The sequence below is a fragment of the Falco biarmicus genome, chromosome Z (assembly GCF_023638135.1).
Source record: "Falco biarmicus isolate bFalBia1 chromosome Z, bFalBia1.pri, whole genome shotgun sequence".
Taxonomy (NCBI): Eukaryota; Metazoa; Chordata; class Aves; order Falconiformes; family Falconidae; genus Falco; species Falco biarmicus.
In genome coordinates, this window is record NC_079311.1 from 59,525,827 (window position 1) to 59,547,132 (window position 21,306).

At 43.2% G+C, this 21,306-nt stretch overlaps 1 protein-coding gene across 1 annotated transcript; it reads left to right on the top strand.

Annotated features, from left to right (window-relative positions):
* The first annotated feature begins 14,605 nt into the window (after positions 1–14,605).
* On the top strand, positions 14,606–20,805 carry F2RL1 (F2R like trypsin receptor 1). Its single transcript, XM_056325502.1, has 2 exons — positions 14,606–14,881; positions 18,903–20,805. Exons 1-2 carry the CDS (start codon positions 14,800–14,802, stop codon positions 20,006–20,008), a joined length of 1,188 nt encoding a protein of 395 aa, XP_056181477.1. The 5' UTR covers positions 14,606–14,799; the 3' UTR covers positions 20,009–20,805.
* Positions 20,806–21,306: the final 501 nt, after the last annotated feature.

The window sequence follows — 21,306 nt, forward strand, 5'->3', positions numbered from 1 at the left end:
TGAGATCCCCCTTACACATTGATCCTAGATCTTCACAATCCTTAAGGCAATTGGTCAAAAAGAGTGTTGCTTCTCTTTTTCTGTAGATTTTCTTTTGGGGAGAAGAAAGCAGAGAGCAAGGAAGAACTTTGTCTTGCCACATCCAGCGGCAAAGCAGAAACAGGATTTTCTCAATTAGACACCTTATGTCTCTTAGGCATGGGGCAGGCTGGCACCCTTCCCCTCAGCTGTTTCCACCTGAGCCCTTAGGAACCCAGGTCCCTGGCTCAGCGCCTGCAGGAATCACACTCCAAAGCACAGCTAGTTTTCCTGCTGTTTTTTTCAACAGTCAGGGTGTTAACTTTCGTGTCAGGCTCTTACAGAGCAGAGACAGCAGAACATGTCCTCCAGCTCCACTCATATGAATCATGTTGACCTCTCTTCCACAAGAGCATACAGGCAACTCCCAATAAGGCCAAAGAAAGCTGGTTTTCTCCAGCATGGACAGCTTGCACCCGCAGTTTACCCAGAGGTTACCAGTGCTCGTGTCCAAGCTCGGTGGGGCTTGCTCCTGCTACCCTGCCCAGCGTGGGAGGCTGGCAAGGAACAGGGCTATTCTCTTTGCAGGGAGTCAGAAGCCAGATCGCATGAGTTTAGCTCTTTGGAACCAGTCTTCACCCTGAAACATTTAATTACTTTTCATAATCTCTTCAAGTCTTCATACAATACTTCATTGTAGTCTCCTATGACCTGTACTGAGTATTTAATTACATATTTTAGATGTTATTTATCTCCATAAGTAGAGGTAATTCAATCATATTTCAATCATTTTCATGTGTAGGCCATGATATACGTGCTGTAAAAACGAAAGATCTTTCAACAGGTCAGGAAAGGTAATACAGTAATGACTCCATCCTAGAAAAACCAGATCAACCAGCTTTTCTGCTAAAGCATAAACAAACCTAAACACAGTGGGAAGAATAAAATCCAACATTTTCATTCTTTCAAATCCATGGTACCACAGTAGAGAAAAATAGGTAGAAAAGCAAAATGTTTTGTTTTGAAGAAAATGTACAGCAGTGAGGCTAGTGTTGAAGCTGTCATCATCAAGAGATATGTTGAATTAAATATGGGAAATTAACCTTTGTAACCCTAGGAATATAGTTTTCTTTCACTGAGCAAACATTTGCAAAACATTTAGACTTCCTTAATTCTCGCACCCACACTCCTAGTTAATTTGCCATCAAACCCAGCAATGATGGCTAATACACTTGGTACCTGTAACAATCACGCAGAACTTTTACATAATTAGAATGCGAGTAGTGCTGCTTTTGCACTTTAGCCTTTTATACTATTTTGCAAAAAGGCATTCCTTGACTTCTAGAAGACTGTACAGAGATAAGGTTACACTGTTTAAATGTAAAATTATTAACTGTAGTGTAAAAGGATTTATTTGGATTTAGCAAAGGAAGCTGATGGGTGTGAGCTCACAACCAAGCCTGAGGGAGCTTCCCCCAGCTGTGGAGGAATCTGGTGGGAGAACTCTGACCTCACCCATCTAGAGCAATGCTTGGTTGGCAGGGAGGAATAGAAAGGTGAAAACAGCTCCTCACTCAACAAGACCCAGAATCGTGAGCTTAGTTGCCTTAAGCGCAGCAGAAAGAGGGTCCCAGGAAGAGCTGCACCTGTGAAGCCAAGCCTGGGCTGACAGCAGACACCAAGCCAGGACCTCGGCAGGAGCAGGGACCTGAAGCCTCTGTACGAGACCCTGGCTGCTGCCAAGTACACCTCTGCCTGGGACCAGGAACAGCTGGCCAGCACAAGAAGAGGATTACCCCTCACAAGAAGCAGGTGAATCAGCATTATCATGCCTGTAGCATGGGGTGAAGCACCTTACTGCAAGAAGCAGTCACCTAGCCACCAAAGGGCTGAAAAATTACTGGGACTGGTGCAATCCAGCACAGCTGAATAAGCACAACTGTCAGAAGAAAATATTTCACCCCTCCTGAAGGAAATAACTGCTTGCTCCTCACGTTAGGCGTCGATTAACAACCCACATCCTGCTTCCACCTTCTGTGTTCCTCAAAGACATTGAATGGTTTTAGGCAGAAATACGAGAAAACAAAAGGTTTCCTGATTCTGTGCCTCGCAGCAATAGCCCCACATTTGAGTCGGGCTCCTGTACTGCTACGCTGTGCCCAGGAGATCAGGGTAGGGCTGCTGGGGTACAGTATTGTGTGGGATCGCTCTCCCTTGCCATCCCCAAAGGAAGCCTAGGCAGGAGCAGGGACAATGTGGCATCCAGGGGTCACAGTGAAGTTCTACATAGTCCTGCAGCAAGGCAGACGGAAGCACCTTTTCCTGTCCTTCCCATGCTCTAACGACCTTTCACCTCTTTAACAGTGAAAGTTACTGCTGTGCATGTGCGCCAAATAACTTGCAAATCCCAACAGCTCTGTCCACTTCACTTCTAAAGGTACATTCAGTAAGTATTTTCATAGGTAACATCTAGACCATACAACACTGTTATGTATCTGGAGTTTAAATGTTCAACAAGTTTCAGCTTCATAGCAGAAAATTTTTTTTTCCAAATGTAAATAATAATTATGGCTATGTTGTTCATTAAACTTAAAAACAAATTAAACAATCCAATTGCAAATTATATAATTCAATCACAAACAGTTATTTTACAAAAACAGAACTCCCTCCACAAAAGGTAATGATGGAGCAGTAAAGTTATTTTTGGTCATACCACTAGCTTTTTTTCATAGTGTGGTAGTCCTCGATTTGGGGGCAAATAACAGCATTGGATTTGATAAAGTGTTTGTGATTTTCCCCTGGTCATATAGTCAGTGACAGGTGGGCTGAGAGACACTGGGAGGGGACGGGGCTGGATCCTGCCACACTGAACAAACACTACAAGAACAGACAGGATGGCTGCGTGGAAAGCAAGTGACTCGGCACAGCTGCATGGCTCTCCTCCTCACAACCTTTTTAGCAGCGAAGTTTGGAAATGGGGAGTTTCCAAGAATTTTTCTGCAGTCCTGGCCAACCAGCATACTTTTTCCATTAAACTCATTTCTTGGTGGACACTGGGTTCTGCTTCTAGACAGATCACAATCCTGTTGATAAAACAAGTACATAAATTGTTCCAATCTCTGTGCTTTTTAACAAATAATCCCTAAGCAAGACAAAAGCAGTGCCCTTTCACCTCAGTGACAGTGATGGCAGGAACTCCCATATAAGCAATCCACAAGCCACTTGAAGTATGGTAAAACAGCATTTATTAGAGCTAGAGAGAGAGAGATGACACTGAAACTAAGAAAAGCTTGTATATGCTCAAAACCAGACAGACACATCCCTTCCATGTTAGAGAGCTGGGAGATGCCCAGTTTCTAGCACAGATAGCTTTCTTCAGTATTTCTAATTCTTCCATCCCCAAGCCACATCCGTTCACAGCCAGCAGCAAGGTATGTGTTGTGGTTTACCCAAAACCAGGACAGTATGTCACAAAGTAGCATGGGCAGACCTGCCCTATCCTTCCCCTGATAACTTACAGTGCAAGGAGCTCTACAAAGGCAGGTTGAGAAGTGCCAGCACTTCCCTCAGATTTTGAACTTCGCTGCTGCAGGATTCAGCTGTGCTCGCCCACCCAAGCCCACAGGTCCTGCTGACACATGGCACAGTTATTCTCCCTGGAGAACATGGGGCTGCTCCCGGAGTCTTCTCTATCACCAAACTCCATCTCTGTCAGGTGCACTGGAGGAAACACAGGAAAACACTGCAGGACATCTGAAAGGAACCTAAATTACATCCATAATGCCACATAGCCATATTAGCATGGCCATATTAGCATCAGGAACTGGCTACTTCAAGTTTAACCTGCACCTCAGAAGAGCCTGAGAACTAGGGCAGATGACCACACTATTCAAAGGAAGACCCACTGGCCTGGATATGAGCCACAACAGTGACCATATGCAGCAAAGAGCAGGACAAACATAAATGGTATTTCCCCAATTACATTCCTACACTGCATTCTGCTCAGGGAAATTCCCAAGTCAGTTATGGTTTGCCTCTTTAGTAATCCTCAATGGATTCTCTGGCACGCATTGCCCAGTCTTCTTGAGAATTTATAGAAAATTCCTGTATCCCCTGCATCCTTCACCAAGGCATTCCACTGGTCTCCTACTTGCTGGGTGTCATTTGTGTGATTTTTTTGTGGGTGAACCTGGCTCCTGGCGTTTGAGTGGATGGCCCCAGCCCCTAGTTGTGTAGCAGAGGATCTGAACAGACCAAAGTGTTCTCGGCTGCTTAGTCAGGTCTCATACAGAAGTTATTCAACACTTTCTATAATGCACCATAAATATTGTTGGACTCTATCAGAGCCTAAACTGTTAATGTGACTGGATTATCATACTGTCTGTTACTCCCAGCTGTAGAAGTTAAATTAAATTCCATTCAATCTAGCTTTTAAGATACATTTGTGTGCCTATTGCTTAACTTCTTTCATTTTAATTTATTGGCATAAAGCTGCAACAGGCAAGACATTACTCCCTGTCAAACCAGGCAATGCCAAAACAATTAATTCCTTCTACTCAGCAGCATGACTGCCTTTTGAACCTTAATGACATGCACTATTTAAATGTCATAAGCCAGGACTGCTGCCACATGAACTGCCCAACCTGTTCAGTGCCCTTGGACTTTTATGTATGTCCCTGAAACACTTCCTTTTACATCAACACAGGCATGCCATCAACTAGCTGGAAAACTGGTTCTGTTAAAATTCTGCCCCTTTTTGGATGAGTATCCTGTGATCATTGTGTGGCTGTACCAACCTATGGGCCAGCACGTAGGGGTCGAGTGGGATAGTGCAGGTCCATGCACATAGCAAGGAAAACAAAAAACTACGGTCTTAGAAGTCATTTAGCTTTCCCCCCTGCCCCGTACTCCTACCAGATGGCTGTTGCAATATTTCACTATCACGATGACTAGAAAAGTTACATTTTTTCATCTATTATTTAGATCACTGATACATTAAAAACATAGATACCAGCAAATCATCTAAACAGTCAGGTCAAATGCTTGAAATGGAATTCAGGGTCAGAAGTTAATAAATGCATGATTCTGTTAAAATTTCCACAGTTAGTCATGAAATGTGGTCAAAATGCCAGATTTTGTACAGGCGACTTACAGAGTAATTCAGACTAGCAGCATATCATAAAATTTCTGAAGAGTGGAGAATAAAAAAGGGGAGATGGATTGATAGTGCACAAACCTTAGATTAAGTTTACTTTCCATTTAGGAAAATGACACTGTGATTCAAAAAAACACGTTTTCTTACCTATTAAAGCAGTTACGACTTTAATTATTACAGGGATCAGTTTTCAAAGAAGAGTAAGAGACAGGTCCTCAAAATAGAATTTTGATTGAGCAATCACAAAATTACAAAGACAAATACTATTTAGAGTAAGTGGGTTTTGAGATCTAGAAATTTTGTTCTCAAGTCCTTCCTTTACAATGTTGGAATTGTTCATACGATTTTTACATCAGTCAGCATTGTTGTGAATGAACATCATGTCTATCTGTTCAACTGAACTAAAAGGCTGGCATACAAACATTCTGTGAACCTCTCAGAATTCACTTCCATTTTGTTTGTTGCAAATAACAGTTGGAATCTAAAAAGACCCTCTGATTACACAGAACCCAGCATTAGCAAGTGCTTAATGGTGCAGACAGGATCTCATTGTTGCCATTAAATAACTTCCTGGATGCTGACTCCTGGCATCCATTCACAAGCAAGAATGGCATTACTGCTTGGGCAAATCCTAAGTTCCTTGGGGGCCACCAACGGTTCTCAGCCAGAGTTCATCCATCCCTAGAGCTGTACCAGGCCTTATCTACACCAAGAAGTGTACGTAACATCAATAAAATTGAGGTAGTTAAAGCAAACACCCAAAACTGAGATGGGCAGAATACACTGGCCAAATGACAGCTCAAATTCTACTGCCTGTTCTCTTCAACAGTTCTGCATGTGTGAGAGCATCACCTGCCTTTTATTGACTATGGTCAGGTTAGAGCAAGCTTGCAGCTTTAATTTGGTGTACATTTCATGAGACTGTTCTGAGGAAGAGTGTTCTTCCTTTCACACAACTCTTCCTATGCCCCATCCCTACATCTTCACAAACATTTTTCTCCTCTGTAGATTTGCCAAGGATTTACTTAAATTTGCCCATTATGTTGTAATTCTGGCAAGGTCACCAAATCATTGCTTTTTTCCTTGAATTGTGGATTCCTTTTGCATAGGCATCCCCTAGAGGTGAGCTGGAAGATGGAGGAAAAAGTTCTCTTCTGAGAGTGCTCTGGAAACTGTGGTGTGAGGAGTAGCGACTGTGTGGTAGCAGAACAACACTAGAAAAATATGCATGCTTCTACTAAACTGGGAAACATAGAAGGGCTGGTGAAAGGAAATGCATGAGGTAGGCCATCCCATTCTGCAGGATGGCAAGAGCAGGAAAACTACCGCAAATGAACAAGGGCACCAGGGAAGCCAGTAGTCAGGCTAGTAAGTGCATTAGCATGTCTGTAGGTTATTTTTACTGGGGGTTACTCTTACTACAGATTGCTAATCATCTCAGACATATGCCTACAAGGCAGAGAAAGAATCAGTTCAAAAAAGGTCATGATAAAACCAGGAGACTGTCATACTTCAGTTTGTTTCTATGGTGTTCTCCCACCTGGAACAGCTTAATGCAGGCAGAAGGACCAGTTCTTAGAGATTGTTTTGGAATTGCCTTGCTTAACTGAACAATTATTTATGCATTTAATCTTACTTCCCAGAAACAGAGGGGAGAGTTTATAGTATCCCCTAAGTGCCCTAATAACCACTTTCTTTTTTAGACAATTTTGTGTTTTAAATGCAGAAGGAATAAAATAAACTAAAAAAATGGTTTTTTCCTAATAGTTAAAAAACCCCACATAATATACTGCCTATCCCTCTGGGGCAAAATGTAATTTACACATGACTATGATTACATCTGTTTTGTACTCAGGATTAATTTCTTATAAAGCTATTTCTTTCAGAGGACTACTGAAATATCTGGCAGCACTGACTGCCCATGGTCCCCTAGCCAGATTTCGGTTTGTGTCTCCCCACCTTCCAAAATCTGGCAATGATCTAGTCAGCTCCCAAGTCTCTGAGACTGCGTCTTCATGCTGTTCTTAGAAGGTGACCAGGTGTGCAGTTCAGTGTCACTCTCTTCGTGCTCTTTATGTCAGACTCACAAAGCACAGTTCTTCTCAGCATCCACCAAACTTAGTGGTTCATGACATTTTTCCACACCTGTTGTTTAGCTCATCAAAATGGGTACAAATCCCATGGGGCTTCCCAGAGGTCTACTGCTACCCTGAAACAGCTGGTGTTCTTCTCCCTCAGTGCCCCACCCAGATGCTTCCTCCCTCTGGGCTCCTGGTCCTTCATTTGGTTGGAAAGCTGCTGCTGTCTGTGTGGTGGGGAAGCAAGAATGCAGAGAGGCTTGAACAAGCCCCGCTCCCCAGGGGCAAAAACATGATGGATCTCAGCAGGAGATCTTGCTGTTGCCTGAGTCACGATTGCTCAGTAATGATGAGCATGACCTAAGTATCTGAAGTCTTCCTAGCTAGAATCAGATAAGACAGGGCCTAGATAGCCTTTCAGTAGCATTTCCTTCTGAACAGTACAGGAGTGCAAAAGCACTGAGGCTGACTCACAACCTAGAGCACCATGTCAAATCTTACTGTACTCAGATCCTAAACAAGAGTAAGACCACTGAGATCAGTGTAATAAAGGATCGGGGTTTTATTCTGCTAGGAATATGGTTGTAGAGTCACTAATGGCTGGGCTAGAAGAATTACTCAAGGAATCACCTGCTTCACCTGCCAGGATGAACTACACATACCTACATAATTTGTTTGTCTAAACCACTTTAAAATGGACAGTGATGGAGGTCCTATAGATTTCCTAGAAAGTGAGAGCTCAGTAAAACTACTGCCAATTGCTAGAACCTTTTTCCTAATATCTAACTTTGCCAGTATTTCAGCCTACTCAGTGAACATGGAAAACATGCTGCAGCCTTGGACAGCTTCGGACATACTTTAAGTCAGTCACCACGTCTCTCCACAATCTTCTTTAGACCAAACAAAATAAATTGCTCCAAACATTCTTCAGATTGTTCCAATTGTTCACATCTTCTCTGGACTTCATCTAGTTTTCTTGAAAGAAGATATGGACTGAGTTTAAAATATCCTCCAACAAATAACTTACTAGCGCTGAATGAAGGAAGGACTTCTTCACCCAAGTTACAGACAACCTTCTTTGCTGCAAGATAATACTGTTGACTCCCATTGTGTTTGTGATTCACTGTAAGGATTTGGATTACCTTAAGAGGAATTGTTCTTTTATACACTCCATCCTATATTCCTTCCAATGAAGGTGTAGAAGTACTAAACAAGAATTGTAATAGACACATACTGAAAATAACTTTCAACTCCCTTCAAAACAGTCTTACAAACCAGTACATACAAAGAGTAGCTCAACTGAAGTGGAAGAAAAAAAAAAAAGGGAAAAAGAAATCCCTCCTCAGTTTGGTCAATGTATCCCAATATTCATTTAATTAATTCCCAGAAGGAAAACCTGTTTACCTATTCTCACTGGCTAGGATTAACATTTCACTATACTCATCAGACTTTGCAACCTCTTCCTGGCATCAGGAAGATTTTGTTGTAAAATTCAAGTTAAATCATTCCTCGGAACTGCTGTGGTTTAATTATATCACTAAAAGGAATATTGAGAGTATTCCTGTATACAGAGAAATCATATGAGAAATGCAACAGGTTTTTAAGATGTTTCAGAATGCTTTCAGCATTTTCAGTTATCACTTTGATTGGTTACCTAACAAAGGTTGGTTCCTAAAAGTAAGTTGGTGTTTGGATAGTCCATAGTGTCAATACAAACCGAGTTATCTCCATGATAAGCCACCAATAAACTTCCTATGTGAAATGGACCAACAAAGATGGTTGAAAGAGAAAGATGTGGAGGATCCCTACCCAGTGCATCACAACTAATAGCGTGATTAAATTTTTCACCACAGCCTTCCCCTCTGTATTTCTACTACAAATAGGTTGCATATCTAAGCATACAGCTCTTTAACAATCTTGTTTCCATGATGACCTTACTTTAAACTCCATATGTTGATGCAAGCTTCCATTTATCATTGTCTGCTTGCAGATGGTTTGCTCTGGAGACCAGCTGGCTGTTACAAAGGACACAGCAACACCCACTCCAACATGCGAGCACATAACAATGTTTAATTTTGTTGAGCTATTATGCATTTTTATCCTAGCCTAGTAATGAACCATCATTTCATTTCCTCAGCACAGGTAACAGAATGGCACTACATGTATCAGATACAAACTCAGCCTAAACTACTGGTTACCCTGACAAATTGTGAGCCATCTGCATATCCCTTTCTCCATATTCCGATCTATGCAGAGAGTACTTCCCCAGTTTACAATAGTAGCAGGATAAGAAGTCAGTACTAGCTAAATGGCAGAATTTTGAGTACATCTATACATGTTAGTAGAGATGTAAATACCATATTATCTGTATATTCATGAGCACACTCCATGCAATGCACCATGGAGAGACTGGATATGACGTCACAAATAAACCCCTTTCAAAACGCATACGTACAAGCACGCTGCATCAAGGTTGCACAAGAAGCCCAAATTATAGCATTTCCTAATGTTCAAATGCTTGATTTTGACACCTTAATATTAGCTGTAGGCACACTCGAAGACAGATGTACCACAAGTTAAGCAACTGTCAACACAAGTGCAGCAGCACCGCTTTATACTCTGCTTAAACCAAACTGTTTTTGTTCAATTTGCATGTCCTCTATTACTGCAAGGTCATGTTGAACGTGAGTCACAGCTGTACTTCCACTTCACTGTGAAGTCAGGTTTGAGCCATCTAAGTTTCTACCCCCCCCGGCACTGGGCATACACAACATTTTGTTCTAGACCTTTTGCCAGTTCTCTTTGTCATGCTCCAGCCCAAGCCCTGGATCTCCTCAGTACAAGAAGAGTTCTAAATGCCAAACATCAGGAACAAACACAGGACACTGCTGATGGAAGGTTGGAAAATCAGGATGACACCTAATAACCATTAAAGGACCGCCTTAAATAACCCATACTACCTATCCCTTCCCCCAGAATTTCATGAATTAATATGCTACTCACACTGGCACCTCCAGTAGCAACAACCCAACAGCACATCAGCATGACATGTTCATAAAGCACATATTTGCCACAGCCAGAATTTCAAAAGCTGCAAGAACCTTGGGGTGGATAGGGTAAGAGAGGGAATGAAAGTGACTTTCTAAATATAAAGTGAAATAAAATAGATCTTTGCTACCAGAGGAAGAGAACAACATAAAACTGCTGCACACAACCCTTCTTGATTCCTAGGATCCTTGCTGGACACACATATAGCATCAGGGACATTAGTGACAACCATTATGTAGTATCTAACAAGCCTGCCAGCAAGGTCAACATGAACTGAGCAGGAAATAGAAAAACCTGTTCAAAGGCTCAGGAAAACAAGCAAGAGAGACTGCTTAAGATGGCACAGGGGCTTTTATGAATGAGTAACACAGGGAGGAAAGATAGAGGACTTCATTGTGTTGAACTGAGTTAACAAAAAGGCTTCTTATATCCAGAGACCTGTTCTTGCACTGTGAAAGCAGTGCCTTGCCATAGCTTAGTACCCAGGTACTTTCTTAAGTTTCCAAAATGCCAGGTGGCTACCCTGAGAACAGGCTAAAGCACTGAGAGATGATGCATCAGCTTCTTCTAAATCAAAATCTTAATTAGGTTTTAAAATGAAAATATTAAAATTGTTTCATTTGAACAAAACTTCACCCTCCCTCCTTGAAACCTTGCACTTAATTGCATTGTTTGAAGGATATTTTAAGTGATTGTGCCATCCCTACAAGACTTGTTGATTTTTAAAGTTAGGGGATTTTTATTTCCTCTCCCTTCCAAAAGCAAGTAATTCTTGTACCTTAATAAAAATAATCCATGTATTTGTGTAAGTCATATGGCACAAAGAGCCATCCCTTACTTTCTCCTCCAACAGACATGGTATGATTGCAATAAGCCACACAGAAAACACATTTGCTCTCTAAATTCAGAAGTTCCCAGGGATACATGAAGCACACAAAACAATCTCTATGTATTGAAAATGCTCCCACCCATTTATCCTAGCACAAGCTGCACAAGTACTGACAAGTGCCTTGCAAGGAAACCACATCCATTTCTTATTTAATAAAGAGGTACCAAGCATCTCTGACAGTCACACATCTTCATGATTACATCACATCATTATGCTGCTAAAAATTAATCAAGACCTAAAAGGTATATCCTGGAAGGTCCCTTCTGGAGCCCCTGTGCCTAACTGTGTTAACACTACCACACCTACCAGCTACCAGAAGTGCAAGAGAGAGCACATTTCCAATGATGCCCTTTGCTCCAAGGTGCAAGAGACTTCCCTGATAACATGCCACAACAAATACTGCTAGAGCAGGAAATTATGAGCTGATGCTCACTTATCTTTTTGTCAGTTTTGGATTCGCTTCAATAATCAATAACCATTAATGTGCTAGTTCAAAGCTCCCTTCAAGACACTATATAAAGGTGCCAGATGATTCTTCCCAATATAGCTGTGTATATATATATACATGCACACATATATATGTTATTCATAGCAGAAAAAATTGTACAGCAGAAACCCCAAGAAATTACCAATTTGTAATGGAGAACTGAGGTTTAATAAGCATCTCTAGTCATGTGCTTATTCTTCCTGTGGCAGTTGTGTTTATTGCAATTATTTTCCAATCAAAAAACAAGTGTGAACAGAAACCTAATTGGTTTGTGTTTATTTACGGATTGTTAAATTTTCTTTCCAAAATGTTTGATAAATGGCATACTAGAACTGTAAATAGGTTTCACAAGTCAAATGTCTTCAATAAAGGCAACTAAAAATCACTCAGGCTTGACATTGATCTGTACAGAGGTTACAGTGATTTGAACAGGGGCAAGACTATTTCTAGTTTCTATTCAGTATTTTTTAAGTCATAAGGCAGAACTCATTTTTAGACTACAAATGCTCTGATTTAGACTATAAATGGTGAATCTGCTGAAGATGTTAGCTAGGAACACCAACTTCTTGACAGTAAATAAGTAAAGTAAATAGAACAAAGTAAATAGAACAAAAGCCACTTTAGCAAGGCACAAACAGAACACCAGGAGCTATTGCTTACAAGTGCTAAAGCCCATTAGCTTGTTACAGAATCACAGAGTGGTTTGTGTTGGAAGGGGCCTTTAAAGACTATCTTGTCCAATCCCGTTCCATGGGCAGGGACACCTTCCACTAGACCAGGTTGCTCAAAGCCCCATCCAGCCTGACCTTGAATGCTTCCAATGATGGGGCACCCGCAACTTCTCTGGGCAACCTGTTTCAGTGTCTCACCACCCTCATAGTAAAGGATTTCTGCCCAATATCTAATCTCAATCTAATCTCTTTTAATTTAAAAATGTCCTATCAGTACAGGCCCTGGTAGTAAGTCTCTCCCCATCTTTCGCATATAAGCTCCCTTTAAGTTTGCAAGAAAGGCTGCAGTAAGGCCTCTCTTATAAGGCAGGTTGATGGAGTCTGGTATTAAAGTTGCTCAACACTCCCTCTTATAGGCTCCCTTTTTTATTGCTTGGGAAACTAATAAATTGTTTATAAGACTTTGAAGGGACATGATCCTCACATCAATTACTTGTTTCTGACATCCCTATGATAATCTAGCCAAATTACAGATCTCCGTTAACATGGTTTCCTTACGCTCAACAGAGGCTAAGTCCAGAGCTGCACTTCCAGAAGGTGCACCTGCACTGACACTTCCTTCTATACGCAGCCACAAAACTTCTCCAGTTGCCCCTCTGACTCGTCATAGGACAGCCTAGGTCAGATTTGGTTCAGTGACAGCAATGAATCCTTTTCCCTTGCATTCTCAGTCCCTTCCACTGCTGCTGGAGGAAGGAGCTGTCTGCTTTGAATGTAAAGGGGTCAAAAAGACGGACTTGGATGTAATAAATGAAGAGAAAACAGTGAAAGCTGGGACTGGGCCCTGGCAGGAGAACACTGGCTACAGCAGAACCGGACAAAAGGACTTCTTAGGGCTAGAGATCTGAGAAGGAAAACACCGCAGAGACCTGTAGCCAGCAAATTATGTGTATGCCTGTTGGAAAGGGAGATTAGATAAAAAGCCAGATGAGAAAACTACAATTTCCTGGACAACATGATGAGGAACAGGAGATTAAGCACCCATGAAACAGTTTGTAATGGTAAACAAAAGAGCCCTGCAAGTGAGACAAAGAGACAGGGAGGGAGTCTGGAAGCATGGGCTGTGACTTTCCCGGTGCTTAGCAAGGAAACCAAGACTACAGTGAGAAATCTGTAAACGGTCTTAGCTGGGTGGATGACAAACAGGAACCATGCTTTGAGTATGGATTAATTTATAACACTGAATCAAAAAAAGAGAGGCCCTTGATGCTGACTCAGACACCCAAAACTTCCAAGTGCATTTACCCTCCTCTATGTACTCCATTTTCTATCTGTAAAATGGGAATGCAGACCTCCTCAACTCAACACCTGTATTCCATGACCATCACAGAAAGCCCACAAAAAGTAGTTTTCTCTTCAGAACAACAGAGAACAGAGTATATTCTTAACATATGCATTCCAAAAACCCATAATTTTATTACCAACTGAACACCAGGTATCCTGCAGACTGACTGAGGCAGAGGGAGCATTACAGATGTAACTGGAGAAACGGTCAAGATGTGAACCAGGGTTGTACATGCAGGTTTGATTTTGGAGTTTGGTAAGTTGTACGCTTGATTTTAAAAACCAAAAAACGTTTCTTGAATTCGTATTTGTGTGGATAAATGGATAACACTGCTGGCATTGCAGTGCTCAACTGTGTATTTGAAATCCCTATTTGCAAAAGGAAATTGGTGTCGCCCGAGCCCAGGCAAGGCTAACAAGTGAAAACACTCCTTTTACCCTGGGCCACGCCAGGGCAGTACCAGAACGGCACTTGGGTTAAGCACCCATTACACATTTTGCTGCCCGCTTCTCACAGGTTACCATAACGAAGAGTAACAAACCCGGCACACACCCGTCAATACGAACCCGCTGGAGCAGCACCGTCCCACCACGGATGGCCCCTTCGGCCGCCTCCTCGACAGCTCGCCCGCGGCCGCAGCCCCCCCGCCGCAGGCCGGGCCCGCTCCCCCCCCGCGGCGGCGCGGCACAGCCCGGCCCCGGCACGTACCCGGCCGCGGGCAGCGCGCCCCGGGGGCTCCCACCCGGGCCCGGTGACCGGCTCGAGACGGAGCGAGAGCCGAGACGCGCGGCACGGGCCCAGCCCCGGCAGCCAGGCGTGCGGGGCACGCAGGGCGTGAAGCCAGGCGCCACCCCGGCCGCCCCCTCGAGGGGGGAAAGGTGCGCCCCCGCCATTTTGAGGCGGTGGCGGCGGACCCGCCGGCCAGGCTCACCCCGCCATGTTAGGGGCAGCCCCAGAGCCCTCGGGGGTGGGGGATGTGGTTTGGGCCGATCCGTGCGCCGCCAGACTGGTCCCGGCAGGGCGCGCCCTCCGCCCCTCCTAGCTGAGGTATCAGGTGGAACTGGTCGGGCGTGCGGGCAGGCAGCGGTGGCCGGAGCGCGGCGGCGGGATGGACGGGCACCGCGGGCTGTGCCTGCTGCTGCTGCTGCCGCTGCTGCTGTGCGCGCTGCTGGCGGCCGCCACTCCCGCAGGTGAGAGGAGGAGTGCGCGCTGCCGCCGGCGGGTGCTAGAGCCGCCGGCTCCGCTGGGTTGATACGCTGGGGACGGCCGAGCCCGCCCGGGGCTCCGCGGGCGCTGCGCCGGGTGCTCGGCGCCCCTCGGCTGCGGGCCGGGCTCGGGCGGGGCGGCGTGCCGTGCGGGGGGCACGGGGCGGCGGGGCGGCGGAGCGGGTGCCTGGCCCCCGGCGGGATGTGCGGAGCCTGGAGCGCGCTGTGCGGGGTGCCTGCGGCGTCGAACGGTCTCGGAGAACGGGCCGGTGGCAGCGGGGCAGCCGGGCCCCGCGGGGATGGCGCTGCCGGCCGGCCCGGCTCCTCGCCGGGAGGCGCAGGGCAGCTCGGCCGGCGGCAGCCGCGCTCGGGTCCCGCCCGGCTGGGGTTTGCGGGGGGCGGCGGGGGCGCAGGTCCTGCGCGGGCACTGCCCGGCGCTGCGCGGCTTGCAACCTGCCTAACGGCTGTATGTAAACAGAAGAAAACTTGAAAGACTGTTCTCGCTTTCCCCCTCCAACTCTGAAAATCTAAGGTGATTTGTTTCTAATCCTAATGCTTATCTCTGTCAATTGACGTTATGCTTACAGAACGTCAGTAAGTGCTGTTTAAGGAAAAAAGCCAGTCATTCATGTTAATATTTCACTGCCGTAAGGTTCATGTTTCACAGCCTTTTACAGTAAACCCCGTTGCCGTTTCTCCACATGCCTTTGCGCTGTGGTCTTCGGTATTCGTTCATCCTGGGTTTATTTACGTAATGAAATTGTATGTGTTAAATGTCGAAGCCAAGCTCATGGCAGGTCCTGCTTTCTCAATGAATAGATAATAGGCAACTGCAAATTTTGTTGATCAGAACGGGTTTATGAAACTGAACTGCCTCTTAATTGCCTGGTTGTCTGACCTGGGTGGGGGAAGGAATTTGCAGAGTGCTTGAAAGTTTTAGCTGGGTGCTTTGATCTTCAGGAGTAGGGAGGTGAAATGCGCTGGAGGTGTGATCCCGTCCCAGCCAAGGGACTGTCCCAGCCCTGTAAGTCAGGGGCTTGGGGTAGCCGTTTTCCAGCAGGCTAGTGCCATTACGGGGATGCGGTGAATATGGGCTGCAGATCCATGAACCAGGGAAATCTTAACCTTAGTCCTGTTGTGGGTATTACCACCATGACCTAAAATAATCTGGATACTCTGTGCTGCTGGCACTCTTGTGTCTGCGGGGTAGGCATATTCCTTCGTTTGGTATGCAGTGGGTTATGTCTTCTGGGGAAATGGTAAAGGTGTTGAAACAATCGCTTGTTGTGGGAGGAGAGTACATTTTCCCATGATACTAAGGAAGCTTTTTCCCGTAGGCAGATTAGCAGGTCAGCTGCATTCTCTGTATGTGAGTCAGGCCGGGTGAAACCCGGCTTGGAAAAGAACTCAATTGTTATGGAAAACTGCAAGTGCAGAAGGAGTAAGAAGAGGATGTAGAAAATGCACATACCTAACTAAGGATTGGTTGCTCCTGTGGGAGTGTTAGCCGCAAAGACGGTGGGACGATGAACTGTCTCCCTGTATGGGTGCCACTTGGGCTAACAAAACCTGCACAGCTTCTGCAGTCGGAACTTCTGAGGCTCAAACTACTTAAAGTCGGCATAAAAGCAAGACTTGTCTGTGATATCACCCATTTAGCTTAGTCTTCAGAAAGAGGCTACAACAAACCTTTGTTTCTGTTTCACCACTCCTGCAATACTAAGTCCTGTCCTGTGTGTGGTTCACATGTCCATCAATCCACTTTATTCTATCTCTTACTCCAATGTCTCACACTAATGCTTTAGGGCTTTTTTGTGAGCTTTTTGGTTTTTTCCAACCCAACCTGTGAACATAAGTTGCAAAGCATTATTTATATCTGATCACAAAACGTGAGTAAGAATGAAGTGTTACTATTTGCTCTTCCAGATTTCTACAATAATTTAAGTCTTTGGAATGGAATAAAAGTAGTATGACTGCAATTTGATAATATCAACCACTTACTGAGGGAAAGGTGTTTAACATGGCACTGTACACTGTGCTTTATTACGGTACTCTGAGAACTGTGGTCAGCTTAGAATAAAGGGTCCGTTGCCAAGCAAGCATCTGCAGGGTCTTTTGCAGCCAAGCTATAAGCTTGAGAAACGAGGCATTGCTTAGCTAATTATCATTTACGTTACCTGATATCTGTATGACCTATGTTCTTCAAGCTGGTTTTATGGGTTCTGTTATTTACAGCTCAAGTTAGAGACCTGGGATTTATGTATTATACAAGTAAACTTTGCAGTCTTTAATAGTATTGCTGACATAATAATGTGGCTTGAAGACCTGAGAGCAGGATTTATGTAGTTCTGCCCATCATAATTACAACACATATAGGCCAAAGTGACTGTTTTGGCATTTGAATTAATTTTCTTTAAGACTGTTGTTCTGTTGGTGTAATTTAGACGTCAGTCTTCGTGCAGCGTACTGCAAAGATTTTTCCATATCACTGTTCTGGCAAAGAGTTCTCTTATACCTCAGTTTTCCAGTGAAGACAGCCTGTGTCTGGAGCTTGTCAAATACTTGTTAAGTGGAGCTAAGGTAACTTAATTAAAAATGCTAAAGAGCACCAACGTGTGCTGTATTTCTGTACACCTCTTTAGGAGGTTACACACTCTAGACAGGACACTAATGCTGTACATCAGACTTTCATAGTAATAACTGGAAAGGAACAGATACCTAAAGTTGCTGTTCTTGAGAATCTATACTGGAAAACACACATACTTGTGTGCATATGTATTTCTTGTGTGAGAATTCCTATACTTCAAAATGTAAGTTGTAAGCATTTTTCATTCTAGAACTGTATCAAAACTTTTATTCATTGAATAACAAAGGGGCGATCCTTCAACGCTGTTCATGGCTTGTACACACATCTGCTTACTAAAGAAGACTCTCCTTTATACTCCAGTTGGGGGGTTTTGTGGCTAAAATAATCCACAGATATTGATAGAAACCGAGGTAAGGTTAAAAGAAATTCTTCACAGACAGTAAAATTCCACGCCCATGGAGTTTAGTCTGGTGGATGTCTGATTTTTGGGAACGGTGCTAGTTCATAGTCAGTATCTGCTTGTGCGGTTTAACTTGTTAGCATGAGAGAACTGAGTTGGGTCTGAAGGAGTTCTGAACTGAGCCATCTGAAGGCTGTCATACAAGACAGAGCAGTCAGGAGTGGGTGGCTTGCCCATATGGTTTGTCAAGTTCCTGCCTCGTTGAGAGGCAGAACAAAACTTGAAGTGATAGCTGTCTGATGTATGAAGCAACCATAGCTGTCAGCTCTACTACTTTGCACTCTTGAGTAGAAACTACAGATTGTCTGACCATCTTGCCCATGAATTGGAAGGAGATCTCACATGACTGGCCCCGTCGCGTCTTCATGCATAAAGTTGGCCTGTTCAGGCTTCAAATTGGATACAGTATACCACGCATCTCGCTTTCCCTAGAGATCACTTGTGCATAGCTTTTGGCTTTATGTTCTGAGTTCCAGTTCTAGCTTATCTGAGGGCAGTGTGCTTTTTCTTTACTGCATACCTTATTTTCGGGTTATCTAAGCTGAGGAAGCTGCTACTGCAGTTACATTAGCCTGGTGCAAAGTTTTACAAGTCCCAGCACTTAGCGTAATCTGGTACCACCATGTAAAATGATACTGGTGCCCTGGGGTACTTGAAGCAGTATCTATTGTAACTGTTCAGATGGTAGGAGCACCTGACAGCCATTTTGACAAGGTATTTCTGGTGACATGGAAAAGCATTTTGGGTGGTGATAAGAATCCTTGAATAGGGATATAGGTTGTCTTTTGAATAATAAAGGGAATAAAAATTGTCAGGTGTTTGAAAACCGGTCTTAATTTTTCTGTTGATAAGGCCCTCTTGAATTCTTCAGAGTAAATCATGATGTCTAGTTTATTTTTAAAAAGGACAAGAAATCTGTACTTCGATAACGGCAACTTCTTGATTTTTTTTCATTTTAGGGAGTAGTGGAACCAGCAGTTCAAAAGGAAGAAGTTTTGCTGGCCGGAAGGTTTCAAATACAAATAATGCCTCTGAAGAGTTATATGAAGTGGATGAATTTGCAGCAAAAGCCCTCACAGGAAAGCTGACTACAGTTTTTCTTCCTATGATCTATATCATTGTTTTTATCATTGGTTTGCCAAGCAATGCCATGGCCCTCTGGGTCTTTTTTTTCCGAACAAAGAAGAAACATCCAGCTGTGATTTATATGGTTAACTTAGCACTGGCAGACCTCTTTTTTGTTGTCTGGTTCCCACTGAAGATTGCATACCATGTAAATGGCAATAACTGGCTATTCGGCGAAGGTCTCTGCAAAGTACTTGTTGGATTTTTCTATGGAAATATGTACTCTTCCATTCTTTTTATGACTTGTCTCAGTGTGCAACGGTATTGGGTTGTAGTGAACCCCATAGTGCATTCAAGAAAGAAATCTGAAATTGCCTTGGGCATCTCCCTTGCTATCTGGATACTGATTTTGCTGGGCACTATTCCATTGTATCTTGTTAATCAAACGGCATATATTTCAAATCTTAACATCACTACCTGCCACGATGTGTTGCCCGAAAATGTTTTGGCTCATGATATGTTCAGTTATTTCCTCTCACTTGCAGTTGGACTCTTCTTAATCCCAGCTCTTCTCACTGCTGTTGCTTACATACTAATGATTAAAACTCTGAATGCTTCCATCTCAGATATAAGCACTAGCAAGAAACGAAAAAGAGCAATCAAACTCATTATCGTGGTGCTATCCATGTATCTCATCTGTTTTACACCTAGCAATGTGCTGCTTGTTGTGCATTATTTGCTCCTCAAAACCTACAGCCAGAGCTATCTGTATGTGTCGTACATAACTGCACTGTGTCTTTCTACTTTGAACAGTTGCATCGATCCATTCATCTATTACTATATTTCAAAAGACTTCAGAGACAACCTTAAAAATGCTCTTCTTTGCCGAAGTGTGCGAACTACACGGAGGATGCAAGTGTCTCTCTCATCAGGCAGATACCCTAGAAAATCAAACTCATATTCTTCAAACTCAAATGGGACCACTAAATCAACCTACTGAGTTTAATCCTAGAAAAGTGAACTTTTATTACTACTGCTGAAAGGGTGTAAGTGACAACAGAGTTATTTTTTACAAGGGAGTCTGAAGAAACATCTCTGCTTTTTAATTACATGGAAACCTGGATTTTGGAACTGGCAGCTGCTTACCCTGTGTAGAAATTGTAAACAGATAAAATCTTCCCACTAGACTGGAAAAAAAATCATGACATCTCAGATGCTCTGCAGAAATGCTGCTGACCTGGCAGTGAGTTGTGGTTGAAGGCATTTTTGTTTAATATCAAAGTTGTTAAAAAGCAAAATGTCACTGGAATGTTATGTAGTGTTGCTCTAGTGTATTTAATTAACAGAGAAATCTATTTTGTTTGGCTTTAACTGTAATGTATTAAACAACTGAACAGATTTAATTTAGTATGTAGGATCTTGCTGTGTGTACCTGCTTACACTGAACATAATTTGAAGTTGTAGAGAGAAGGAGAGGAGAATCCATTTCACCATCTTGGTGTAGACTGTATATTATCTTTAGTATAATGTAATTTTATATTGTTTTCCAAGTTACCACACTGTACATACTAACATGGAAGAAGCTTGTAAAGTTTATCCTAGTGAGTTGACAAGCTGAACTGGTTACCAGCTAGCACTGTGATAAAATGTTAGAGATTATTCACTGTTATGTAATGCTTGCCAGTACGTGATCTTAAATGGAGCTATTTACAAAGCTTTGATGAATAGCTGTTTGATTTTTATATAATGTGCCTTGTATTTTTTAGGATATCTAAATATGATTATTTTTTTATAACATATTTGAGTTGGGTGTTTCTTCTGTGCTTTTACATGTTCTCCAAAACACTGAGAAGTTCAACTTGCCTTGTTTCATGTAGCAAAGACCTTATTCCTAACAGTGAATTAGGAGTCTGACAACTGTAATGCCTAAATGGGTTAAGTAAAATTTACCTAATGACACACTTCATTAGGGTGAAGTTGTTCCCTTATTAGCAGATAAGTAAAACCAAATAGTTCAGAATTGTGGGGGAATAATGAGATATAACCAAACACTCTAACATCAGCCCCAGTGGACTTCTGAAATATCCTGGATGAGGGAAGAGGACATAAGATATTTGTGACCACTCAGGAATATGGAATCACATTTACTTCTGATCTGAAAAGCTGATGGGTATGTGTGTGATGGTAGGATTTAAATGCATTTTTTTCCAAGTCTCGCAGTCCTGATACGTTTCACCACTTGTACATTGAACTTGTATCCAATGACCTGTCTGAGACTTAAGTGTAGCTGGGTCCCTA